The sequence below is a fragment of the Cottoperca gobio genome, chromosome 20 (assembly GCF_900634415.1).
Source record: "Cottoperca gobio chromosome 20, fCotGob3.1, whole genome shotgun sequence".
Classification (NCBI taxonomy): Eukaryota; Metazoa; Chordata; class Actinopteri; order Perciformes; family Bovichtidae; genus Cottoperca; species Cottoperca gobio.
The window spans coordinates 5,918,630-5,945,650 of NC_041374.1; the positions used below are offsets into that span (position 1 = coordinate 5,918,630).

The following is a 27,021-nucleotide window of genomic DNA, read 5'->3' on the forward strand; positions in this document are numbered from 1 at the left end:
TAACATAGCACATTTTCCTGAAGGCCTATATGACTCCATTTCAGTTAGTCAATGAAGCAGTGAATAATGTATGAAAATGTGTTGGCTTGCTTTTCTTTGAGGCTGTATTCAGTTATTAACCTCAGAGCGTTATACGTCAATAAATTTGAGCAGTCCTGCGGAGACGCGCTGTCCTCCTGTGCAGAATGCTAACAACTCAATTAGCTTTGAAAACACAAGGGCGCTATCTCATCCATACTGTTTCACAGATTAACCTCAGGCGGCCTTTATCTCACACAGAGGTCACAGAAATACAAAATCATCACAAGCCGTTAATGAGAAGTCTGGCAACGGTTAGGCATACATTAAATCTAATTCCTCCAACCTAGTGCACTATTGTTTGTACATTTTCAAATGAGGCAGTATAATAGTATATTTCGTGACAAACAACATGTGATTAAACTATTCAAGGTCTCTCTTGGACTCCAAAGTCCTTTCACGTCAGAGTACAAGGTCACTCAGACCTCATTAGCAGTAACAATCTGAAATAATCTGTAATTATTATTATCTTCAGGAGATAACAAATGAAAGAGTCAGATGCAGGTTGCAGTCCACTCATTTGATGTGACCCTCCCAAATGTGATAAATAATGTATTCTTTCCTCCATCTTTGTGTCTTTTTTCAAAGGGTTTATTATGTTCCTGCTCTGCCCCGGTGAACTGAGAGCACAGCTGGGGACTACCCCCAACATTAAACACATTGTGGTTGGAAGGTGTTACAATTAAATCACACTAGTTAACTCCAGCCTGAAGTAACTGCAGTGCATGAGGACTTACTTTACTCTTATAATATTTCAAATGAAATGATCTTCGCCTTGAGCGTCAAAACTTGAAAGAGTCGATTCCCTCCAATAGCAGAAGAATCCAGGCGTGCAAAAAGTCAGAGCAAATAATCAGGCCGGCATGGAAGCTCACATGAAGGGCAGAGAAACCTGTTTTGTTTTAGTTTCCTTCTTCTCTGTAGAAAGAAAGGAAGAAAGAAAGAAACAAGACAGACAAGAACAAGGGCATGTACTGATTCCCCTTTATATGAAACACAATTCATTTCATTGGAAATTCTAGCTGCAGGTTTACCCAACTTGATTTTTCCTTTGTCTCTTTTGATGTGTAGCTGCAGTTATCACTTTTCTTGGATCACAAAGGCTGTGAGGGCTTTCATGTTTTACATTTTAGAAAGTCATTTCATTTACTAAAGAAGATATTTGGGCTTGGGTTGAAAAAAAGCATAATGGTGATCTCTTTTTCTGAAGTAAAAGTATGAGTACCACCATGAAATAATACTCAAATACCAACATTTGTAGAAAATAATCATTTTCAGTAAATTATGAAGAATGACGTAAGTGTTACATTATTGACGCATTAACCACTAAACTATATACGTTTCATGTTGTCATTGAATGCTTTCCAGTTTCCTTTAACCTAAGTACTACTGCACAAAATAACATCTATCTCCACCATAATACTGCCCGCTCATTTTGAGACGTAAGGTTATCACTTTTGTTGGATCACAAAGGCTTAATTTACTAAAGAACATACTGCATTAGGGCTTGGGTTCTGACTCGGGAGTTGAATGAAACTGATTTGCATAACAACCACGTTTCCCACACCTGGCACGCATGCATCAAAAACCTTGTAACAAATGATTATTTTATATATAATACATGTCATCATGTCAGAAAATTATGGAAAATTTCCCAGATTCCAAGGTTATGCCTTTAAATATTTTGTTTTGTCCAACCAATAGTCCAAAACCCAAAGTTATCGCAGTTTACGATCAAAGTTAACCAGCAAAAAAACATTTCAGAAGCTGAAACAAGAGAAATTTCGCATATTTTACATTTAATTGTTTCGTGTAAATGTGAAAAAAATTGAATCCAAGGTGACATCCTCAAATTGTTCAAACGAAAAGATATTCTATTTTCTATGAAAATGACAAGAAATCACATTAAAGAAGCTGGAACAACAACAGATTTGCCTCTTTTTGCTTGATTTATAATTAATTTCCTGTCAATCTTTGATTGATTGACTAAACTTTACGTGTAGGTTTGACTGTGAGGAGATCTGGAGACAGTTTGAGGACGCGGTTGTCCGTCAGTCCTCTTGTAATGTGACGGTGGAGGATTATCATCACATGTTTTATGCGATGCCACAAACCTGGCCTTGCGATAGGGTGAGGAAGAGCTCCGAAATTAGATTTATGTTCATCATTATTCCTAGATACCTCATGGGATGCAAGATATTTGAGTTAAGCTGCCTTATATTTCCCTCCTCTTATGTTTAGTTCCTCTTCTGGAGTAAAACCAGGACGCTGATGCACAGCTACGCAGCTGTCGTGCCTCACTTCTGGACCCTGGAGGACACGCTGGTTGGCTACATGTTCAACGACCTCATCTGGTGCGGACAAGAGGAAGACTCCGGTAGATCTTTTATAGTTTTAACAAGACAGAGACAACTGAAAAAGTAAAAGAGGGATTAAAAAAAGGAAACTGGCAGTATATATTCTCCCAATTAGCCAAAAAGTCAGTTAACGTATCTTTAAATTGTTTAAAATAATGTATGTATACCACACTACCAGTGATAAATCATTGTACATACCTAAACTACTCTTTTAAAAATATTAACAACAACAAAAAGTGCATTCAATTTAGTTTTTTTTGACATGTGAAACAGATCACTTGCTTTATCTGTGCTCCCAAATCTTTCTTTGTGCCTTTAGATTTATTTCATTAAAGTAGTAACACTTCCTGGATGTCGTTGCATGTCAACCCAACACATAAACTCGTTTGTCTCACTATTCATTTGAGTTGAGTTGAAAGAATGTTATCTAAGGTGTTGACACAGTTGTGAATTGTGAAACACACAGGTTTTGATTTCAGTTCTTGTCCGGAGTGGTCGGCATGTAGAAACCATCCGGTGTATTCCTTGTGGAGGCAAGCGTCACAAAATGTGAGTTTAATGTCCCAACTGCAGAAGTGTTTTAACACACAGCTGTGTTGTTTATTATTCATATGCAACACACCGTTCCATAACGAGCAGTGGAATAAAGTCATTTCATTTACTAAAGAAGATATTTGGGCTTGGGTTGAAAAAAAGCATAATGGTGATCTCTTTTTCTGAAGTAAAAGTATGAGTACCACCATGAAATAATACTCAAATACCAACATTTGTAGAAAATAATCATTTTCAGTAAATTGTGAAGAATGACGTAAGTGTTACATTATTGACGCATTAACCACTAAACTATATACGTTTCATGTTGTCATTGAATGCTTTCCAGTTTCCTTTAACCTAAGTACTACTGCACAAAATAACATCTATCTCCACCATCATTTTGAGACGTATAGGCTATACACATTGGCCTTTAAATTGAGTTAATAATATTAACAATAGTAATAATTCAGTGTGTCCAATGACGCAGACGACAATATATATTTCTTCCTCCAGCCCACCACACCATGTCCCAGAGAACAGCAAACACTCTGTGTGGGAAGATTGTTATTGGTACCACGACGTGAGTCATGTGGATCTACTCAACAGGAGGCTGGGAAAAAAAGCATGTCATCTGTCCTTAATGAACAGCTCTGTGGGTATGTCAGACATTAGCCCTGAGCGCAGGGTTACACATCAGATCACTCCACGACGGGACTCGATTTGTGCAAAAATGTGACCTGAGCCAAACATTTAACATCACAACCACGAAGCCGCTTGTTTGAAATGGAACCTTCTGCGTGGGAAATGGTGAGCATACGTCTATGTTTTCTCACTGATGCTATTGTATTCTATAGGTCAGGTGTCATTATTTTTTTTAAATCTCCTGGAGGGTATTTGAACAGCGGCCAGGTTTGACAGCATCAGACAAAAATTAAAACGTGGGCGGAAGCTTTGCACATGCAACGAGAAAATTAGATTTCAGTCAGCAAACACACACATTATGAGTTCCCAGAACAGTTCATGCTAGCCTGGAGAAACTGATTCAAACTTTTTTTTTGTTGTTGATCTAAAAGGTGGATTAAGGCATGTACAAACACGAGGCTGAGGTCATGACCTCCCTTAAAATATCTGCATCCTTTGTAATGATCAACGTGCCAGTATGTAAGTCATTTTCACTCAATCTTTTCTCTTTCTTTTTATATTTTGATGTGCCCCTCCTAAATGTGATAAATAATGTATTCTTTCCTCCATCTTTGTGTCTTTTTTCAAAGGGTTTATTATGTTCCTGCTCTGCCCCGGTGAACTGAGAGCACAGCTGGGGACTACCCCCAACATTAAACACATTGTGGTTGGAAGGTGTTACAATTACATCACACTAGTTAACTCCAGCCTGAGGTAACTGCAGTGCATGAGGACTTACTTTACTCATATGACATTTCAAATAGACAAATTAAAATGACCTTTGCCTTGAGCGTCAAAACTTGAAAGAGTCGATTCCCTCCAATAGCAGAAGAATCTAGGCGTGCGAAAAATCTGAGCAAATAATCAGGCCGGCATGGAAGCTCACATGAAGGGCAGAGAAACCTGTTTTGATGAGGTGTTGAGTGAGTTTCTTTCTTCTCTGTGCTTCTGTAGAAAGAAGGAAACAAGGGGATGTACTGATTCACCTTTATATGAAACACAATTCATTTCATTGGAAAGTCTAGCTGCATCTTTACACAGCTTGATTTTTAATCAAGTACAGTCAAATTTGCTTAGTTTTCTTTTGAAAAACGCTAATCTCATTTGATGTGTAGTTGCAGTTATCACTTTTGTTGGATCACAAAGGCTTAATTTACTAAAGAACATACTGCATTAGGGCTTGGGTTCTGACTCGGGAGTTGAATGAAACTGATTTGCATAACAACCACGTTTCCCACACCTGGCACGCATGCATCAAAAACCTTGTAACAAATGATTATTTTATATATAATACATGGCATCATGTCAGAAAATTATGGAAAATTTCCCAGATTCCAAGGTTATGCCTTTAAATGTTTTGTTTTGTCCAACCAATAGTCCAAAACCCAAAGTTATCGCAGTTTACGATCAAAGTTAACCAGCAAAAAAACATTTCAGAAGCTGAAACAAGAGAAATTTCGCATATTTTACAATTAATTGTTTCGTGTAAATGTAAAAAAAATTGAATCCAAGGTGACATCCTCAAATTGTCCGAACAGCACTCGAAAAGATATTCTATTTTCTATGATAATGACAAAAATCACATTAAAGAAGCTGGAACAACAACAGATTTGCCTCTTTTTGCTTGATTTCCAATTAATTTCCTGTCAATCTTTGATTGATTGACTAAACTTTACGTGTAGGTTTGACTGTGAGGAGATCTGGAGACAGTTTGAGGACGCGGTTGTCCGTCAGTCCTCTTGTAATGTGACGGTGGAGGATTATCATCACATGTTTTATGCGATGCCACAAACCTGGCCTTGCGATAGGGTGAGGAAGAGCTCCGAAATTAGATTTATGTTCATCATTATTCCTAGATACCTCATGGGATGCAAGATATTTGAGTTAAGCTGCCTTATATTTCCCTCCTCTTATGTTTAGTTCCTCTTCTGGAGTAAAACCAGGACGCTGATGCACAGCTACGCAGCTGTCGTGCCTCACTTCTGGACCCTGGAGGACACGCTGGTTGGCTACATGTTCAACGACCTCATCTGGTGCGGACAAGAGGAAGACTCCGGTAGATCTTTTATAGTTTTAACAAGACAGAGACAACTGAAAAAGTAAAAGAGGGATTAAAAAAAGGAAACTGGCAGTATATATTCTCCCAATTAGCCAAAAAGTCAGTTAACGTATCTTTAAATTGTTTAAAATAATGTATGTATACTACACTACCAGTGATAAATCATTGTACATACCTAAACTACTCTTTTAAAAATATTAACAACAACAAAAAGTGCATTCAATTTAGTTTTTTTGACATGTGAAACAGATCACTTGCTTTATCTGTGCTCCCAAATCTTTCTTTGTGCCTTTAGATTTATTTCATTAAAGTACCGGTAGTAACACTTCCTGGATGTCGTTGCATGTCAACCCAACACATAAACTCGTTTGTCTCACTATTCATTTGAGTTGAGTTGAAAGAATGTTATCTAAGGTGTTGACACAGTTGTGAATTGTGAAACACACAGGTTTTGATTTCAGTTCTTGTCCGGAGTGGTCGGCATGTAGAAACCATCCGGTGTATTCCTTGTGGAGGCAAGCGTCACAAAATGTGAGTTTAATGTCCCAACTGCAGAAGTGTTTTAACACACAGCTGTGTTGTTTATTATTCATATGCAACACACCGTTCCATAACGAGCAGTGGAATAAATGCAGTTTTCTTGCATCCGTTTGTTAGTTTGCGGAAATGGCATGTGGGAACATCACCGTATTACTGAATGGGTCTATTGTCAACGCCTTCAGTAGGAAAAGGTAAAAAGAAAACAATGAAGCAACTATTTTAGCAATGTAATGAAAGAGTATGTTCAAAATGATACAAAACTTTTATTTTTTCTCTCACAGTATGTTTGGAAGTGTTGAACTGGACAGTCTGAACCCATGCCGGCTGGATTATGTCAACATAAAGGTGGTGACCAATCTAGAGGGACCTTTTATGTGAGAATAAAAAGCAGCTGATATTTTGCATTATAGTAAAATGTGGATCTCTACCAATAGCACCAATAGCACAAAGCTACTATCAAATAAAACAGTACCACTTTCCAATTAGTCCCCCTTTATAAAGGCTTTGCAAATTGTAGCTCATGTTTTACGAATCATAATTATGCCAATACATTAGTTATAAGCTATTATTGAGATTTCTAGCAGGTTCCTTCACCAGGATATTTGTCAGTTTAGCACTTTATTTAACACTTTAAGACCATCTCATGGACAACTTCTGGAAAAACCTGCAGAGAATATGTGCCGAAATCCATTTATTTTATAAAATAATATATAAATTGGAACGACAAGACTTTGTTTCATGGTATGCATGTATAATGACAATGAATCTGAATTGAATTATTATCAAATAGAAAGGATAAATCGGTCAGAGGGATTTTTCAGAAACCATTCATTCTTATTTAATGTTTTTTAACTGATCTATAAAGTGTCACCATCAACTATTGATTTGGTTAGTTACAGCTTTATAAATGGTGATTTGCTCGAGAGTGGTACATATTTAGATCCACAAATCAAGTTCCTCATTGTTCTCCTCTACAGAGAGTCATGTAGTGAAGGATCCATTGCAGACCTGATCCAGATCCTTCAGTCCAGAGGTTTCCGCTGGACTTGCACAAACAACGAGGAGTAAGTGACGTCCAAGAGGTCCTACAAATTAAACGACCAAATAAGCTGTTTAGCCCTCTAGAACGACACATACAGATAGATTTATAGACAAATAGAGACATACATTAAGATTAAGTGTGACTCACATACAGATGTTCTTTTTGGCTTGATAACCAACTTCCTGATGCAACCCTGGAGTAACACAAATCACATTTGTCCACAGGACCCTGATGATCCTTCAGTGTGTCCAGGACCCCAAACAGTCCTCCTGCCAAACATGTGCAAACAGCCTCTCGCACAGAAAGAGACTCACACATAACTGACCCCCCCCTGGAGAGTCAGCATGTATTCTGATATTGTTATTTGACGTTGGATAAAATCGAAACTGCCGGCTCAAAAGATTTCAAAAGTGTTTCTTTATATCCGGCACTTTTCTTTGATCCCATCTCATTAGCAGATTAAGTCAGAAAACCTCTTGGAGTCTAAATTGTGTCTGTTTTCTGAAGCCAAAAGATCCGGCTGGATTATGATGATTTAAATGGGGGGTTTTTTGGAAGGGGGCGGGGTGGCACCATAGGCCAACATGATACTGGACTCAAGGTGGGTCATTGATCATTTTGAATGTCACTGTTCCTTTAAGGCTTGATCACCTAGTAGTGTGTCACTTTCCCTACTGCAAACAATTAAGACTAGTTGGTCTTAAGCCGCCTGCTCTGGCCTCCACTTCACTGCCAGATTGTACTCCGCATCGTGCAAGTCTTTCCAGCGCTCTTCCCTAAACAGATCTCTCGTTGCCGACCCTGCCTGCCCCTGACCTGCCTGCTTTGCCTGTTTCCTGACCAAGCCTGTTATGTACCTTCAACCTGCCTCGCATGTTTCCCGACCCTCTGCCCGGCCCCGACTTACCTTTTGCCTGCTACCTATTGGTTTGTCCTTGAGTATTATTATCATCCCGCTGTGGATCTGTTTACTCGGCTATAACCTGCTCCTGACTACAAATGACAAAAGAAATCATCATTGACTTCAGAAAACACCGTCCAGAACCCGGCCCCCTTCACCTCAATGGAGAGAGAGTGGAGAGGTTCCCCACCTTTAAGTTCCTGGGGGTTCAAATTTCAGAGAGCCTCAGCTGGACAGCACACACCACTGCAGCAGTTAAGAAGGCCCAGCAGCGACTACACTTCCTGAGGGTGCTACGGAGAAACAGACTGAACAAGAAGCTGCTGGTGTCCTTCTACCCGGCGACCATCGAGAGAGTGCTGTCATACTCCATCTCTGTGTGGTATGCTGGATGTTCAGCTGCGGACAAGAAAGCCCTGCAGAGAGTGATTAGGATGGCAGAGAAAACTGTTGGCTGCCCCCTGCCCTCTCTGGAACACATCTCCACCTCCCGCTGCCTCAGCAGAGCAAACAAAATAATAAAGGACAGCTCTCACCCAGGTCACAGACTGGTCTCTCTCCTGCCTTCTGGGAGAAGATACAGGAACTTCAAATCACAGAGAAACCCGTATGATTGCTTATGTTGTCTGTCCTACTCCCGTGTTTTTAATGTTAGTTTTGTCTTTTTTGCACACTGGGACAGAGTGGCACTCTGAATCTCGTTGTACTTTTTGTATAATGACAATAAAAGGCTTTAACTTAACTTAAATAAAAGTCATTACCAATTATCCTTGGTTTCCTGTGTGCTGCACTTTGGTCCATCATCAACTTGTTGTGATATTGAAGCTCTGTCTATGACCTACATCTGGTTTCTGTAGTTTTGTGCCAGATACTAGAGCATTGAAAGTCTAGCGTACATTTCACAGAGAGTCGGATGAACAAAGGCTTTATTTGGGGTCGAGCAGCTCACGTTCGCACTGATCCTGAAAAACACTTTAATCCGGTCATGTCTGTCCTGCTATCTGTGTTTATGGGGTCAAAGGACGCAAGGGAAATGCTTGCACACTGTAAACTCCTTGGGTAATCTTAAAGAGTCAAGAGTTCCAAGTATTTAGTTTAGCTCACTCAGCTTTTCATGAACCCTCAAGCTTTGACACTCCCACATGCAACCTGACCTATTTGCTCTTTTAAATTTCACAATAGGTAAATCCCTGTGGTGTCAAAACTTTTGTTTTGAGTTTGATTTGAACTTTGAGCCATAACATGCTTATCACGCTCAGTGTTGGAAGAAGTACTCAGATTATTTACTGAAGTAAAAGTAGCAATACAAATACTTAGCATCAGAATAATGTACATCATATCACTGGATTATATTTATAGATGCATTAATGTGTACATCATTTAATGTTGCAGCTGGTAAATGTGAGGCTAATTTGAGCTAATTCACAAAATGCTACTGTAACATACTCATGGCACTTACATCACCCACAAATAGGAGCAGACAAGTCTAAAAACAACAATCATGAGAGAGGCAAACTTGTGAATGATCCAAACTTGTTCATGCCTGCCCTATAAGTATATTCTTTGCTTTCTGAATGAAGTACAAGCCAGGTAGGAGGTCCCTATACCCGAAGCCGCTGTTACCATTGAGATCAATTACAGTAGCTCAATAAAAAAAAACACATGTGAATTTATTGTTGGCTGATTCCATATTTTCTATATTATATATACTTTTTATATATGTATTTTTGTCATATATGCATTTATATATATGACTAGTTTAGTTCAGGAAAAAAATGAACAATTTCAATACATGAACTATATCCCTGTGTGAGAAGAAACTGCATATAGACTGCAACAAGTGAGGCAGACTCAGTAATTAATCATTCATTTATTCATGGGTAATTAATTTATCTATTTATTAATCTATCAGTGTCTTTATTTAACCCCAGTATTAAAAAATGTATCCTGGATACGACTGGCTTGCACCCCAAACTATGGAAATTCATTTGAAAAAAATAGTTTTGTTTGATTTTGGATTTCTTGCTTATGTAAAAGTAACGATACTACACTGTGGAAATACTAATTACAATTCCTGCATAAGTAAAAGTAGGCTACGTATTTGCAACATAGTCTTGATATATTAGTTACTTAATAATGTATTTGTTGGTAATATTTTGTATTAGTAATCTGAAACTGCAATGTAACTAGTAACTAAAGTTATCAAACACATGTGTAGTATGTTAGAAGGTGAAAGAAAACGGAAATACTCGAGTAAAGTACAATGCACCGCATAATTGTACTCAAGTAGGCCCACATTACTTGAGTAAATGTACTTAGTTACTTCCCACCACTGCTTAACGGTCTCTTAGTGATCCTCAGTTTGGGCAGCTCCACCTCAACAGTTAAGATTCCTGAGTGGAGTAAATGGCCACGAGCCAGTGCACTTGCACGCGCACAGTGAGTGCGCTCCTCCATAAATAGAATGACGCCCGAGCGCGAGCGACATTGCCTTGATAACAAACAACAGCTAGACAAGCCAAACGTGCATTATAAGTTGTGTGCTTTTAAATGGAGAGTGTGGAGTATCGTTCCCCGGAGAAGAGAAGCAGGAGACGCTGTTGTATTCTAAGTGTCGTCGCTCTCCTGCTTTTCGTTATTATTGTCGCGGTTGTGTTGGGACTGACACTGCGGCAGAATACAGACACACTTCAGCAAACATTCATTGCAAGGTGTAAGGAGTTTGAAGGGTAAGCTTGTTTTACTTTTTAAAAGTTTGTGTACAGAATATCAAGTAACGTGTGGAGCTCATTTGTTTGGGAAGTTGTAGTTCATCGTACTGTATTGCATTACACAGAGAGGTGTTTCTGTTATTTAGCCTGCCCTCACAAAAATGCAAAATAATAGAAACTACAAACTACACCCTCCTCCAATTTAATTATACGGTTGTATCAACACTATCAAAACAATATTTTTAGTTTATTATTTGCTCTATCTGTGCCCTAAAGTACAGATGGTTTTACCACATTTAAAATCATTACAGTACACATAAATCAACACATTTATAATTTACACATTACAATCCACATAAGACATATATATATATATATATATATATATACAAATATGATGTTCCAAGGTGTTTCTTATTTGCTTTTCTAACAGTGTTAAGGGGTTCCTTGTTTTCATAGCTTTACGATGCTGGCCTTCTGTTGTCTGGTGGCTTATCTATATGATTCTAAAATAGGTTTTAATTGGCTCTACTGATATGATGGCATTTGGGATTGTAAAACATAGTATTTGTACCTAACAAAGTGGAAACTGTGTATGTTAACAAACAACCACCTAATAACACATTCAAATGCAGAATGTTAATTAAAAAAAAAAATATTTCAATGTTGATTTAATCAATGGGAGATGCCAAGATTGAGTAATCTTGGCATGAACCGATGATTCACATGAATGCAAGTTGGAGTTCAGCCCAAGTGTTTGGTAGTCAATGATTACTTGACTGACCTAATTCCAGGCTGTACTTTGTTAGTGTCTGTCCGCTCTACATATAGCGTAATAACAATGCAGTTTCTAAATGACCTGTAGTGTCTTATTTATTTATTTATTTCAGGAATATGAATTGAACATACTGTGTAGGCTGCTTTGCAACCATGATACTTCCTTTATAATAATAATAACTCGATCTATAAAGCACTTAACACATAAAACCAACAGGTGCAAAGTGAAATAAAATATACATAGTTAAGATTCAAATGAGAGAGAGAGGAAATGCCCCTTGTGAAATTAATAAATATAGTAAATATGTCGAAGATATGTATCCATCCAGCGACTAAATACATCCTACGCTTTTAAGCAGGCTGATCCACAAGAACTGTAATATTTCTCTGCATTTCAGATACGACTGTGAAAAGATTTGGGGTGCATTTGAACAAGCCTATGTAGGCCGGGACCCTTGTAATGTTTCCGTGGAAGCTTATGACCCTTTCATTGCTGTGGCCCACTTCAAACCTGCATGCAACAGAGTAAAAACAAATTAAAAAAACCTTCACAAAACTGTACGTGTGCACATTATCCACTCAAGACTTATTTTTTTAATGTAGAATAATACTTTTAATGACTGTGTTTTTGTGTAAGATGATGTTCTGGAGTAAAGCGAAGGATGTGGTCCATGACTTCACTGAGAAGAGAGATTGTTTTGTCACCCTGGAGGACACCCTGCTGGGATACTTGCTGGATGGTCTGACCTGGTGTGGAAAGGAGGGCAGCAGTGGTAAGTCTCTTCATACCAGTAGACAACCTCATAACTGGGTAAAGTTTAATCCATTTCATTTATCATTTGCAAAGAGGAGTAGCAGGAGTCATTTATTTATGTATGTGCGACATGAGAACATGGAAATCAAGACTGATCAGTCAAACATGCTAATGTAAAATGCCACGGGTGCTATTTATATTATGCCTATGGTTACTTTTACATAGATTCAAGTGTAAGCTTGTCAGGTCGTGTCACATTCTCATAATGTATTATTATGGCGGTGGCTCAGAGGGCTTGCAAGAGAGAAGGCAAAGGAATATCATCGACTAGAATTACCGCCTCGCGGTTGTATGCCTCCTCCAAGTGGCCGAGTAGAAGTTCACATCAACATCCAAAATGTCTTCACTCATTTTCATCGTGTTAGACATTTGTGTGAAATTGTCATAATTAGCATAATTAATTCTTGAGTTATGGACAAAAGCATGTCACAGTGACCGTGACCTTTGACCTCCAAATTCTAATCAGTTCACCCTTGAGTCCAAGTGGACATTTGTGTCAAATTTGAAAAAATTCCCTTCCTGAGATATCACGTTCACAAGAATGGGACAGACGTGAGGTCACAGTGACCTTGACCTTTGACCTTTGACCATCAAAATCTAGTCAGTTCATCTGCTGAATGAGCGTGGTATCGATCTTCTCATCTAACTGTCGGTGAGAAAGGTAATGAGTGTATTTCTTTAACTCCCAACACATCAGATACATACAATACACATTATGATTCTCATCCATGCCATATTGTAATTTTATGTACACATCCTAGTCGGTTTATGGTGATAATAGCATCTCTATGGGTTGCTTGTTTAAATCATTTTCAGTTTTATTGTTTGACTATGTTTATGTTTGTATCACTTATTTTCTGTCTCAGTGTGGGAATGTGATGCCCCGAGGTTTCTGCTTTGCTTTTTGTGAGCAGCTCACCGAAGCAAATTCTTATCATTGAAATGCAAAAAAGGGGTTGACTCTGTGTGTGTTGTTCTAGAAACATTCACTACCGACTGCCCGGGGTGGACCGACTGTCAGAACAACACTGTTCGCTCATTTTGGACCAGAGTCTCAGCTGCTGTAAGTTATCAACAAGAATGAACTAGTTTTGCCAAAAGTACAACAGTGGTGGGATTAAGCAGTGGCTAAAATAACACATTTTTTATCTGGAGCATGAGGTGGAATCTCTCCTGTGCATCAGTGAGCATGATGGAGAAGAGAGAAGAAAAGGTCACGAGCCTGGTTCTTCATCAATGAGGCTTTGTGTCGGTCTCCATGGAGCCGCATTGCGTAGCTCTCTCCTGAGCGAGCAGCGGTAACCCACACATTTAGAGGAGCCCTGGCTGCTTTTCTCTGGGTTTTATTCTATGATAAATACTATACACACTTCACTCAATCCAGCACAAAACATGGACATGCAGAAACCAAAAAACAGCACATAAAACAAACAAGGTGCATACAATTGTAGCAGGGCACAGAATACTTTTTTATTCGCTAAAATAATGGTTTCAACGACTCAACTTGCCAGTGAAGTCTCTGCAGAGCGGACAGGTCTTGAGTTGTTGTTTCTCTTGGAATGTGTTGCTGTTCACCTACTTATTATCGACTATTATTACTATTACTGTGTAATATTCGCTGGAGTGGGAAAGACCTCCAAACAACCTGGGATCATAACATTAACATTTGACCGTTTTGCATCTTTCAATGTGTATTTGTTCACCTGGCGAGGTTAATGCAGAGCGGTGTGGCACAGCCTCTTTGTCCGATGGAACAACAGATTATTCGACGTGTTTAAAGAAGAGGGGATGTGAAGAGATGAACCCAATTCAGTTGATGGTAAGGCATCTTCCCTAACGACATCTTCATGTCTGTAGTTTGCAGATGCCGCCTGTGGTAACGTCACAGCAATGCTGAACGGAACCATCGCAATACCATTCCATCCTGCGAGGTGAGCCCCTTTCATGTGGACAGTTTTGTATCACTTTTTACATTACCTTATCTTAATGTCTAATTTTTGGATGCTAATTCAGACAACAGTTTGCAAAAACAAAAATAGTATTTGCATTTCTTTGCAATCCTATAAGATTTATTTAGTGGATTACTGGTAAATACGATAATATGATTAAATATTTAAACAGTCTCAAACCACACCAACCTTATCAAAGTGTATGATTTATGGAGATTTAAAAGGCAGAAATTGATATTCACAGCTATGTTTTCATTAGTATATAATCTTGTCAAACTAAGAATTGTTGTTTTCATTATTTTTAGAACTACATATTACTACAGTAACCCAGAACGGACAAACCACAAACACTGGCTCTAGAGAGGGCCTTTCACATTTTTACATTCCCCAACCTCACCGCTAAATGCACTGTACCTTTAAATCCTTCTCTACAGTTACGAAAATGGGAAAATTATGGAGGAAACAAACAGAAATTAAATTAGTTTAGGGACGCTTACTGTGTAGTGGTGGTTGTATGTTGTTGGTTTGACATTCAATAATTAAGCCTTTGAATAAAATAAAAGGTCATATTTGTTGAGAATCATGTACAAGAAACATCTGTAAATTATAGTTATTTGTTATCAACTTATATTACGTCCTGCAAAGTATTGTTTTCTTCCACTTTACTGAGTAAATTGTAACTATTTTTGTTGTCAGTATTTTTGCGAGCATCGAGGTGAAGAGGTTCGACTACCCCAGGGTGAGAAGCCTGGATGTTATTCTGGTCACACAGGAGAACCCTGTGTAAGTGTTTCTCCTTATACACAAGACTTCTGCAACGTTATTGTGCTTCTTTTGTTCATTTTAAATGTGATAAGTACAGGAAATATCCGGTATGTTCTTCCACCGAGGTTCATTGTTGGAGGGTACAACTCACAAATATGCAGAAAGATAAACGTATGGAGGTAAAATTGCTTCTAAAGTCTTTTCTGTTATACTCTTCAGGTCTAACTGCACACATGCATCTTTAAAGGATTTACAGAGAGAGCTGGATAAAGGAATTACATATAGCTGCAAGGAAGTGACTGAGTAAGTACAGCATGCTTGCGTGAGTGACCACATATTATATGTACGTCCTCATACATTATGTCCATTTGCATGTTATTTGACTCTCTCTGTGCAGAGCTCATATCCACGAGTGCTCCAGTCCAGAGAAACCCTGCGGAGGCTGTTGGTGAACATGTGGAGAACTAAATATCCGATTCTACTGTCTGACAAGATGAGACGCAACAATAACCAGCTGTAGGAAAAATAATTCTGTAAAGTCTTTGTAAATGAAATAATATGCTATTATACAATATTTTGGAATTGTAAATCCTTTTGTACCTGTGGGCCAGTTGGACTTAATGTGAAATGTGTCTTTTTAAATAAATGTCACTGACAAATGTTTACAAAACCTTTTATCGAATCTAAAAGTTGTTGTAAAGATGCACGTCGCTGCTATCTAATTACGTTCAACTGACAATCTCGCTCCCACCTGGTGGAAGAATAAAACATTTCAGATTCAGATATATCAGATATACTTTATACTTTATACTTTATTGATCCGATCCTAGACTAGAATGCCACAAAGAGCTCTTAGAATTCAAATTGAACGTGTCACTGCACAGCACTAACATTTACATAATGACCCTGCCTTCATGGGAATAGATGGGCATAAAAGAGTATAATAATAAAATCGTACATAAATACAGCTATTGTTCAGGACTTTATGACGATGGTTAGACCCTCCTGATGTCTCCACACTGTCAGACATTTGCAAACAGGATTTCTTTTCTTTGTATATACAAATATATACGCACTGCATTCAGAAAGTATCCAGACCACTCTGTCTTTTTCACGTTTTTATGTTGCAGCCTTATGCTGAAGTTGTTACTGTAATATTTCAGATGTTTTGCAAAACACTTATACTAATTTGCTAAATAAATGAAAACAAATATAAGGTTTAATGTACGATGGCCCTGAGAGCTTCACACGCTTCGGCTTGAACATCTAGTTTCACTTTTTATTTCAGTTATTAATTCATTTTTAGTGTTACTTTCGATGAATTAATGAAAGGATTTCTGGGGGAATTTCTCTCTCTCTCTCGCACATTTAATACGTGTACACTTCAGCAAATCTTGTCCATCTTTCTCTTTTGTTTCACGTGAAACTGGAACATAGGTAGACGAAGGTGTATGCAAATCTACTGAACCACTAAACCACAGCAGAGAATAGAAAGTGCTTATGAACAAATGACACCCTCTTTTGGTTTTATATTTGTAGCTGTAGGCCGCAAAATGTCTTATCTATTATGTGTGGGACTCGAGGGTGTGTTCTTGGTGACACATACAAGAAGTTGAAGAGTGGAGTGAAGTTTTTTGTGGCAGGAAGCAAGAGGCTCGTCGATCACAGTAATAACCTCCTCTTTCCTTTCTAGTGACTTAATGCTGTGTCAGACACGTACCGTAAACCGGCTGTTTTGTGCTGGGAACACACTGCACAGGTGTTACATGAAGAAAGGCCCCTTCTTTAAAACCACAACATACTGTGACAAGTATTGTAATGTCGATAAACTTCGTCACAGTTTCAGTCACTAACGCTGCCACCAACCTCCTGCTAGTCTTTACATAGCACTAGACAATACGTGTGGTGCAGTGAAATGTATTCAGTTGCCATTTATTTTACATTTACCTATCATGGACTTTGAATTAAAGTGCCATTTAACTATCTAAAAAGAGTTAACCTTAGACATGCAGTCTATGATATCATCTATACAATAGGTTTTTGTTGAGATATTATTTTTAAGTATGGGGTTATTCACTTTCTTGCCTGAGAGTTAGACGAGAAGACCGATAGGCTACGGCTGTTAGCTGTTTTCCACGTTTCCAGTCTTTATGCTAAGTTACACTAAGATAACCGGTTACTGATAGCTTCATTTAAACAGTAGGCTTATAGAAGCATGGTATTGATGAGATGATGACACCACTATGTCCACTAAAGCCAACAAGCGGTTAGCTTAGCTTAGCATAAACAGGAACTAGAAACAGGGGAAAGCAGCTAGCTTGGCTCTGACCAAAGCTCACTAATTAACACGTTATATCTTGTTTGTTATGTACAAAACAGAAGTACAAAGTTTTATAGGGAAGGCAAGTGACCTTCTAGAATCTTGGTTGTCTGGCAACGCCATGATGGCGCCAAGACTCTCGAGCCAAGCTGTTTCCCCTGCCTTTCAGTCTTTGTGCTAAACTAAGCTACCTGTCCTTTTTCTAACTTTATATTTATCACAGAAATCTTTTTATATGACTCTCAGCAAGAAAGCGATTTAGCATATCTCCCAAAATGACTTAAGAATATTTTTCTTAATTATCTACAATTAGGACCCACATCACAAAAAATGTCTCTGACCAGAATTAGCTTACACAAAAGTAACACCGAAATAAAGAAATCATCCTTTCTGGGAAGGACTGACTATTTTATTACTTTTGAAAAAATGATCTTGGTGAAGTGGGATATCCCACAATACCCTGCTGAAACCTTGCCAGCATTTGCAAACAAATAATGGAAGTGGAAGCTCACACTTCAATAAAAAAAATCCACAAAACAAATGTCTAATTGAATTAAATGTGGTATTTTGGTGTGAAAAGTCTCAGTGGGGGAATTATGTAGCCTATTTTCTTTTGGGCATCGAGTTAGTTTAATGTCTTTACTTCTTTTCTTTTTTAAACCAGTATAAAGTAAGAAGAGGGTGGTGGTCTTATAGCTTTAAAATGGGAAGAAATATGTAAAATAGGTTTCACTAACACACGTTTCTAGAAATGAGCAGCCATAGGTCGAGTGAGTCCCCTGCTGAGTGCCGGTTACTGGAGGAGGAGGAGCGGCGGCGTATTTCCCCCTGAGAGTCTTTCCGGAAACAAGTTTGTTCTGAGTCAAAAGATTGAGTAACAAGTGAGCCTGCGAGATGTGTGATTTTCCCACAACCCACAGCACGTTTTGTGCTTTTTTGTGGGACATTTTGATCTTGACATTAGTTTTTTTAAAAAGGTTTTCCGGCTTCAAAGTTTGAGCAGTTCAAACATCCAGGAAGAAAACACACCAAGACACCTTCACACGCGTTCAGGCTCTATACAAAAAAACAAACAAGCATTTTAATCTTGAAACAATATTCTTTTCTACATCAAAATATGATAAATATATAAATGATACACCCCTTCTAGTAGCCTACTAGTCACTGCATTTTTTATTGTAATTTTCCATAGCCTATATGTTATGGATTTTGTCTTTATTTTATTAATTATTTTATTATTTGTATGTTGTCTTTCGTTTTCCGCTGCTAGTTTTTTTGTGCATATAATAATGAATTGATATAGTTATTTATTAATCCATTGTTTTGTCAGTCAATCCTATTGCATAACAATAAAAAACACACACATCAGATACAAATGTAAGATCCATCCTCGCCGTGTGTCATTTCTTTCAGTGTAGAGTCAGATGTGTTTTCTTAGTCATCAATCCGTACTGTAGACCATGAACGCATCTTTAATTACCGCTCGAGCTGCTGATCGGCTACTTGTACTTTCCTTTCCTTCATTAAACTCCGTCAGCGGCTCTGCCCCGGTGACTAACCTAGCCACGCGAGGGAATCCCGGCAGGTGATTGGACAATACTGGCTTTACCACGTCACTCAGGATCGTCAATATAACTTGTGCGGAGCGAGTCGCTGTTTCAAATCCCAGCTGTTGTGAGATTTGTACATGTCGAGGACCCAAGAAAACAACAAGATGGTGAGATGTTTATTTTATTTTAATTGTTTTATGTCTCTGCATATTTTTAAAACGCTAAATTGACCTAAAAGTTGTTTTATTATTATTATTATTAAGTAGCTTAATGTTTAGAGAAATCCTACTCACTCTCCTTCTTCAATAATAGATATGTACCCATGTTTGATCCTTAGCTAAAGCAGGACATACTCCCAATGTCATGTTTATTGTGTGAAATGATGTGGTATGGAGATATTTGATACATCCACGTGCAGCTTGAGTTTAGGTGATCGCGTGAGTGTTCGAAAATAATTCACATTCTCTGTGTGGGTTTTAAATCAGCTGACACAATGTGACATGTTCTGCACGCTGTAGTCTCCTTGCATTATTAATACAGCATCTCCGAAATGTACCATGTAGATCATTTCAGTACTGCAACAAATGATTATTTTGAAGGAATCTATTTTTCTTTTATTAATCATTTAATCTAATAAATGTAAATATATACTATAATAAAATATATAGCATAATATAAGCAACAGCAACAAAGGTCCAGACAAGAATATATTTTGTTTTATTTATGTTTTATAGATTTTCATATGTTAAATTTGATATATCATTATTATAATGATATATATATATCATTATTATAATGATATATATATATATATATATATATATATATCATTATTATAATTCTATATATATATATATTCTATATATATATATATATATATATATATATATATATATCATTATTATAATTCTATATATATATATATATATAATATATATATATATATATATATATATATATATATATATATATATATATATATATATATATTATATATATATATATATATATATATATATATATTATATATATATATATATATCATTATTATAATTATATATATATATATATATATATATAAATATATATCATTATTATAATTCTATATATATATATATATATATATATATAATATATATTATATATATATATATATAATGTATATATAATATATATATTATATATATATAATATATATATTAAAAATTGGGGGGATTATGCTTTTTTGTTTATATATTACATATTTATTGATGAATTCAAATTAATCTTTTTTCAATACAATTGAAGTAAAGAAAAACAAAGTGTTATAGGGAAACAACGTCAGTCAGATATATATATTAAAAACATAAAAGAAACAATTTGGATAAAAACATAAATAAATATTAATAAAGCATAAGATCCCCCGGAGGCAGATCTTTCTTTCGTCAATTCATAACATATGAATGTTAGATGTAGGGATATAAAAATGGCTGTTATGTATAATGTATGTCCTCCTTTTTGCTTTGACAGTCACTACATGAAAACACAATGGACAGCTCACCTGTGGAGAGATCTCAGACTACACACAGCAGACAGACACACAGACTGTATCCATCACTACGAAAGTACAGGTAGATAATATATTACTACTTGAATTTTAAATACTAGTCTCAAAATACTTCACAAATAAAAGTCCTGTATTTAGAATGTTAGTTAAGTAAAAGTAGAAAAGTATCACCAGCAAAATGTACTTAAAGTATCATAAGTAAAAGTACTCACTTAGCATAATGGCTGCTGTTATATTATTATAGAATATTATATTCTGTTTTTTATCATTAACAAGTCCATGTAAGAGCATTTTAATGTTGCAGTTCAGCACTGTGGAGCCAAGTTTAGGTATAGTGTGCACTAGTGGGTAGATTGGTAGTGCTGCATCATGTCATATAAGTATATGTTTTTTTTTAAATGTGTTAAATAAATGTAGTGAAGTACAATATTTGCCTCTGAAATGTAGTGGAGTTGCAGTGTAAGGAAGCATAAAATGGAATAACTCAAGTAAATGTACTTAGTTACATCTGCTGGCTTGATGCTATAAATAAAAGGCAAAATAACGCTAATTTTTTGTCTATGTGATCAAATGTTTACAGAGACGAGGTTGGTGTGGCGGACCACTCCACTGGAGAAAAGCTTCACACAGCTGCAGGGTATCATCCCAACAGCCTGCGCAGAGACACTCAGGTAATAATAACAGATGCAACGTTGGAAGGTACGTCTGAGAGGATAATAATCACGCTGTCACCATCTGATTCCCTGACCGCGAAGAAATTAACATGTTCTTTGTGTTACTGGAAACACTCTAAAGCAAAACTTCCAAAAATGTGTAAAAGGAAGTTCGGGGATACGGGTCATATTGCATAATTGCCCGTGCAGTCACGGATGGGCAAACCGTGAGCCACATATGAAGAGTTCCTCTTTTATTTCTTCAGTCAGGAGCGTCGGCTGCCGGCAGTGACATCAGAATGAAAGCCCAGATACTTATCTTGGAGAGGAAAATGCACGAGGTGAGTTAATTTAGCAGAAGTTTGATTCATATACACACTAAAACACACATGTACCTTTTTTAAGTACTCAAAACTCTCATGCTCTTTCTCCTTTACTCAGCTTCTCTGTATTAATGAGAAATGGGCTATAGAGTACTACGCCATGAAAGAGAAGGTAAGTTCACGGCCCTTGTTTGATTCCGCACTTGACAGCTTGTTTAATTCTATGTCTCGTCAGTGCTTTCATGCCTTGTGTTTCGTGTCAGGTCCAAGACTTACAAGCATTACTGCAAGGCGATCACTCGGCAGCGGAGAAGTGTGGAGAAGGAGAAAAGAACGTCACGTTAAACGAGAAAGTCACAGAAGAAGAGAACACATGGGTAAATGAGAGCATGTATTGTAATTCCTGGTTTAAATATAAGGCGTTTTTTAACGATACAATCTGTAAAAATGTGAATAATAATTCCATCCTCGTGGGGAAATTTCTCACAGATTGTGGAGGAGTTACTAAAAGCAGAAAAGAAGGCGACGGAGCTGCGAGCACAAAACGACACTCAGACCCGAAGATTGCATCATCAGGAAGAGGAGATCAGAAGATTGAACAAGGTGAGTCCTGGAATGTAACCTATCAAAGTGAAGAGTTTTCAGTGTTTGTTCCCTGCAACAACAGTGGTGTCATAGTTGCTTTTAATATGTTCGTACAGGCTTTAAAGGAGGCAAGTCAGACTACTCAACCTCTCGATGTCTGGGAACAGCAGGTGAGCTTTGTTCATCATCATATATCTGCATTTTTATACATACACTTATTGGCTTTTAATTTAGCTAGGTGAGAAATACCACTCCCAGAATATGAAGCTACGGGCGGTTAGCTTAGCTTAGCATAAAGACTGGAAACCAGGGGAAACAGCTAGCCTGGCTCTGTCCACAGTCCAATAATAATATAACAGTGGAGGTGGTCCAGATGTTCTAATATTATGTTTAACATTTGGACAGAGCCAGGCTAGCTGTTTCCATCTGTTTTGAGTTTTTTTTTTGCTAAGCTAAGCTATCCATCATACGTAGCATGAGAGTGGTATGAATGCTGATATCATGTTTCCTTTTCTGTCCATTTTCAGGCAGAAGTCTACAAGGAAGACTTCTTGACTGAGCGCAAGGACAGGGAGAAGCTTAAAAGCAAATACCTGGAACTAGAGATGAAGTTTAGAAAAGTTCACAGTGAGCTACATGCCCTCAAATCTCAGGTACAACACACCGTCTGGAGTTGATAATCTAGTTTTCTGCCATGTTCACTACAGTAAATATGGAATTAAAGGCCTAAAGACTTAAATTCAGCGTCTCTATTTTTCCAGGCGACTCGGACACCGCGGCCTGTACCTGAATGCACCTGCACAGATCGAGCTACAAGTCCGAACTGGGAGGTCCGCCAGATTAACCATAACTACATCCAGTTGCAAAGACGTTGCACACTTGATAACAAATCGTGAAATTCAACGACCTCCTCGCCCTTTGTGGACGTCTCCGATCACAGTTCATCAGTAGCATTGTGAGACTTTAGTTTATCAAGCAGCACAACATCAAGGAAGTGAGCTCTGTTCCGTTTCAGTCCTCGGCCGACGGCTCTGCTGCAGGTTCAGCTTCAGGTTCAGCTTCAGGTAGTTTTCGTCGTGGTCGTAATCCACCATTTGGAGACCTTGGAATCAAATACATAAAAAAGACACTTAAAGGGCCGGTGAAATAGAAATGTGACACTCGAGTAGAAACACTTCCCACGAGGAGAAAAGCAGCAAAGAGTGAGATAAAATACTCTAACCCGTTGTGTGCAAAGTTTTCTACGTAAGCCATTGCGAGCTTGCTCAGTTCCTCCTCTTCGTGTGACACAGGTCCTTTCGGGAGATATGATTTATTGCACTGCACCAAACACCATCGACTTCATCAAAAGTGCGACACAATGGGATCTTCCTAATTCAAGTACCTGTAACCACGGTTTGTACGGTACAAAAGGAGGATACGAGAAAAAACAAAGCATCGTCGTAGTGGTCTTGTCGTGCACAGGAGGAGGAATTAGAATCATCAATCAAGTCGTGTTCTGATGACGAGAGCTGTGAAAGGATTCTGAGTCACCGTAAAGCACCTCTGTGGTATGCAGCCACTTTTAGAACAGGAAGAATGAGCACCATGTCGCCAAGAATCTCTGTGAAAGTGTCCCGTACGTTCTCCGGAGAGTCATCCTGTCGCAGGTATTCATTCAGTATTAGTTTGTTTGCACCTGACGCCTGTCAGAGGAAAGACAGATAGGTTGTGGAAGAAATAAATAAATATATAGGAATGTTCATTTTTACAGTATGTGTGTGGATACTTAGGTTTGTTTGTTGCCTGTTTCTTGTGTATTTATCATGACAATAAAGCATTGGACGTACATGTGTGTTGGATGTCACTTACACGGGAGGGGAAGAACATGTTCATCACTGATATCACATCTTCCCTCTTCATACCTTGATCCCATCCAGTAGGTCCGAGGAGCTAATCACAAGTACATGTAGTATGTCAAGGAAAATAAGCAGAAATTTAGAAACACTTTATTATCAATGTGTCACTTGGGAAATTACCAAAAGCTCTAACAATACACATGTTACATTGTAAGTGAGTGCTAGTGTCCTGCATAACACAAATAAAAAAAACAGTCTTGAGAGTGTACCTGTGGGAGCATCCATCCAAACTCATGAGTGGTCACTCCGATCAGCTTAGGAACTTTCTGGAATTCTTTGTCCTTTAAACGTCTTCAGGTGGGCCTTTCAGGAACACTCCGTCAATAGCTGGACCCAAAAATGCCTTAAACTGAAATATAAATAATTCTGATAAAAGCCCTTCCCTTTGTATGTGTATATATTTAGCATTAACAGTGATCACATGACACCATAGAAAAAAATTAAATATGGAGCCAGAAATATTGTATCTGACAAACGAGACCAGCTTAAAGTGAAATAAAGGTCGTTCAACCAATCAATTTACTGCAAAAACAACCAATCAGATAGAGCATGTGGTTACCGTAAATACATCAGGATGTCCAGCTGGCAGAAGCCTTAAAATAAGATCAAAAAAGGGACATTTCAAGAAATTCTTGTCACTTACATGTAGCCAAACATAACCCCAATTAAAATAAAAATGTATTGCTATTTAGAATAAGACAAAATCTAAGATTATCTCACATTTAAATATTATCTTGTGCAGGTTTAAACCGGCACTCTACTGACGTTCAGTTGCTGGTGTAGTGAGTTTCCAGTGGTGTCACTCCACTCATGGCGATAGCTTTGTGGAATAAACCCTCGACCAAAGGAGACAGTACCTTCACAGAAACATGTGTAACAAAAAAAGAGTCTGCGTTCCTTATCCTGAGTGAATTATTCCCATACTCACCAACATAGAGACACTGATGCCACCTGCAGATTGTCCGGAGATAGTGACTGAATTTGGGTCTCCGCTAAAGGCCGCTATGTTGTCACGAACCCACTGAAGGCCAGGTGCCAGGCGCATGTTGGTCTCCAGTGCTTATTGAAAACACAGCAAACAATGAGTCACCCTGTTGAGTGGTATTCATTTCACAACAATACACTACCGCCTCATCACCAGCATCAGGAGGTGGGAAAAACCTAGGACCCTTTAGCGACCTCTACTGGCGGAAAGAAGGAAGTGCAAGAACGTCTCCACGTACTACACAATTCTCTGATATTTCCACCCAAATTAGAATTTTCTAAATTTTAATTTACCACAGATCCACAATATAATAATAGGAGATACTAGATAGTATCATGATGCCCTATATTAGTATACATAACACTATTTTGTATTTATAAGCAGCAAATAGACAATGAATTAATGCGCTAGAAAACACAGTGTAGTTACAAACAGATATAAGGACATTGCTACGTGTTAATGAATGTGAGGAATTCATTAGAGGTTAATAAGCAGTTAATAAATTATTGATAACACAGTATAACATGTGATTATATATGTTTTTAGTTATAAATAGCTTCAAATCCCCATAATATATGCTTTATAACACACTGTTAAATTGTTAAGCATACACACATATATATATATGTGTGTATGCTTATAACAATTTAACAGAAGAGACAGAGAGTGTGATTTAACCGATGTGATGTATTCGGAGCTACATGCTAGTGTTTATCAGTTTATTGTGCTAGCAGCAACATTTCCCCCAGCAGCACTAAACACAAAGCACAGCTGAGGCTGATGGGAAACTTCTGGGTTATGTTTTTAGGAGTAGAAAAACTTAATTCAAAATCACTTTGACATTTGTAATAGTGCTAATAACTAAAAAAATATATTTTTTTGGAGAAGAAAAATCTAATATGAATTTATAGAATGTTGTGTATAAGGAACATATGTATATGGAGTGGGTGCTGTTTGTCTTAAATTAATAAGACAATTAGTCTTAGAACAGTAAACCCCAAGATGGGAACAAATTCTATCCATTTTTAAATGTAGCCCAACTAACCTTCTACAGGAAGCAGTGTATACTCACATTTTAGCCATTTTCTTGGCATCCCTCACCCCTTCCCAGGGCTCAGCTGGCTGTGGGGCAGCAAAACCTCAAGGCCCCCCAAAGGTGGATGAGCAAACGGGATACCTAAATACTCCTCCACCTGCTGCTCTGCACCTTTCACTGCCCTGTAATGTCCTCGCACAGCGCCGCTCTTTAGAGCCACTGCAAGCCCAGAGTTCTCTATGCAAACACACAGATGCACAGAATCTTTTTTTCGCAACAACTTTATGATAGAATAGAAATATTCTCGTTTTTTTTATTTGTGTGATTATGTTGTATACTTGCCAGCTTGAGCCATGGGAACGCTGCAGGAGCGCAACACTTAAGAACAAGTGGAGGAGAAGGTTTCCCATAGTTGACAGAAGCCCAATACAGAAACAGGAACTATTACTGCGGCAATAACAACTTACAGACCGTCTTAAAACCATCCTGTAACTAAAGTGCAAAGTATATATACACATGTTGGAGGATACCTTTGTGGTGGACAGACAGGTGCATTCACCACCGTGTAAGGTTACAGCAAGTTTTATTCAACCAATGGCCTGAAAGCAGGATGTACTGCCCTTTGAGCCCACACGCTTTAAAACATCCTTATAAGGTAATGCTGGATATTTACTCAGTTACCTTAATGACTCACAAACATGCGCATGGCTTGAATCCCAAGAATCTCACAGTTGTGGAGGCAAATTTTGAAGAAGTTTATTGGCACAGTTATAGCAGCAATGTGTTTATTCTCTTTACTCTATGTGGCTGTCTCTGGCTAATAGTTTTAATATACAGAAAATGAAAAAATGATACTTTGAGCTCAGTTTGAAGTGATTGTCAGTACATTTGCATAAAGTGCATATGCAACATTAAAG

The 27,021-nt window shown here is 37.8% G+C and overlaps 4 protein-coding genes and 1 long non-coding RNA gene across 5 annotated transcripts; 4 read left to right on the forward strand and 1 right to left on the reverse strand.

Moving 5' to 3' along the window:
• Window positions 1-674: 674 nt before the first annotated feature.
• On the forward strand, window positions 675-3,553 carry LOC115025767 (ADP-ribosyl cyclase/cyclic ADP-ribose hydrolase 1-like). The gene is given in 5 exon segments (XM_029458232.1): window positions 675-790; window positions 2,082-2,208; window positions 2,320-2,455; window positions 2,902-3,012; window positions 3,483-3,553. Coding segments are annotated over 5 exon segments (561 nt in total).
• Window positions 3,554-3,647: 94 nt separating this feature from the next.
• On the forward strand, window positions 3,648-7,642 carry LOC115025547 (ADP-ribosyl cyclase/cyclic ADP-ribose hydrolase 1-like). Its single transcript, XM_029457880.1, has 10 exons — window positions 3,648-3,776; window positions 4,043-4,130; window positions 4,241-4,364; window positions 5,333-5,459; window positions 5,571-5,706; window positions 6,158-6,240; window positions 6,367-6,440; window positions 6,531-6,623; window positions 7,227-7,313; window positions 7,516-7,642. The coding sequence occupies exons 2-10, from the start codon at window positions 4,055-4,057 to the stop codon at window positions 7,613-7,615; spliced, it is 900 nt and encodes a 299-aa protein (XP_029313740.1). The 5' UTR covers window positions 3,648-3,776; window positions 4,043-4,054; the 3' UTR covers window positions 7,616-7,642.
• A 3,022-nt stretch (window positions 7,643-10,664) lies between these two features.
• Window positions 10,665-15,883, forward strand: LOC115025235 (ADP-ribosyl cyclase/cyclic ADP-ribose hydrolase 1-like). The gene is made up of 8 exons (XM_029457267.1): window positions 10,665-10,921; window positions 12,079-12,205; window positions 12,318-12,453; window positions 13,475-13,557; window positions 14,352-14,425; window positions 15,140-15,226; window positions 15,428-15,511; window positions 15,606-15,883. Exons 1-8 carry the CDS (start codon window positions 10,743-10,745, stop codon window positions 15,658-15,660), a joined length of 825 nt encoding a protein of 274 aa, XP_029313127.1. The 5' UTR covers window positions 10,665-10,742; the 3' UTR covers window positions 15,661-15,883.
• Window positions 15,884-18,302: 2,419 nt separating this feature from the next.
• Window positions 18,303-24,013, forward strand: LOC115025821 (TNFAIP3-interacting protein 3-like). Its single transcript, XM_029458294.1, has 11 exons — window positions 18,303-18,409; window positions 19,066-19,245; window positions 20,588-20,688; window positions 21,205-21,295; window positions 21,544-21,618; window positions 21,719-21,772; window positions 21,864-21,977; window positions 22,090-22,203; window positions 22,302-22,355; window positions 22,713-22,838; window positions 22,947-24,013. Exons 2-11 carry the CDS (start codon window positions 19,216-19,218, stop codon window positions 23,079-23,081), a joined length of 894 nt encoding a protein of 297 aa, XP_029314154.1. The 5' UTR covers window positions 18,303-18,409; window positions 19,066-19,215; the 3' UTR covers window positions 23,082-24,013.
• A 22-nt stretch (window positions 24,014-24,035) lies between these two features.
• LOC115025822 (uncharacterized) lies at window positions 24,036-25,164 on the reverse strand. Its single transcript, XR_003834244.1, has 4 exons — window positions 25,012-25,164; window positions 24,643-24,676; window positions 24,293-24,432; window positions 24,036-24,117 (listed from the first exon to the last, which is right to left on the reverse strand). It is a non-coding gene; the product is annotated as an uncharacterized LOC115025822 (long non-coding RNA).
• Window positions 25,165-27,021: the final 1,857 nt, after the last annotated feature.

Coding starts and splice junctions, on each gene's coding strand:
- LOC115025235 (XM_029457267.1), top strand. CDS start 10,743: ATGGAGAGTGTGGAGTATCGTTCCCCGGAGAAGAGAAGCAGGAGACGC. Junction 12,454..13,474: donor TGGAAAGGAGGGCAGCAGTG/GTAAGTCTCTTC, acceptor GTGTTGTTCTAG/AAACATTCACTACCGACTGC. Junction 14,426..15,139: donor ATACCATTCCATCCTGCGAG/GTGAGCCCCTTT, acceptor TTTTGTTGTCAG/TATTTTTGCGAGCATCGAGG.
- LOC115025547 (XM_029457880.1), top strand. CDS start 4,055: ATGTACAAACACGAGGCTGAGGTCATGACCTCCCTTAAAATATCTGCA. Junction 5,460..5,570: donor AAACCTGGCCTTGCGATAGG/GTGAGGAAGAGC, acceptor TCTTATGTTTAG/TTCCTCTTCTGGAGTAAAAC. Junction 6,441..6,530: donor AACGCCTTCAGTAGGAAAAG/GTAAAAAGAAAA, acceptor TTTCTCTCACAG/TATGTTTGGAAGTGTTGAAC.
- LOC115025821 (XM_029458294.1), top strand. CDS start 19,216: ATGTCGAGGACCCAAGAAAACAACAAGATG. Junction 21,773..21,863: donor ACTACGCCATGAAAGAGAAG/GTAAGTTCACGG, acceptor GTTTCGTGTCAG/GTCCAAGACTTACAAGCATT. Junction 22,356..22,712: donor TCGATGTCTGGGAACAGCAG/GTGAGCTTTGTT, acceptor GTCCATTTTCAG/GCAGAAGTCTACAAGGAAGA.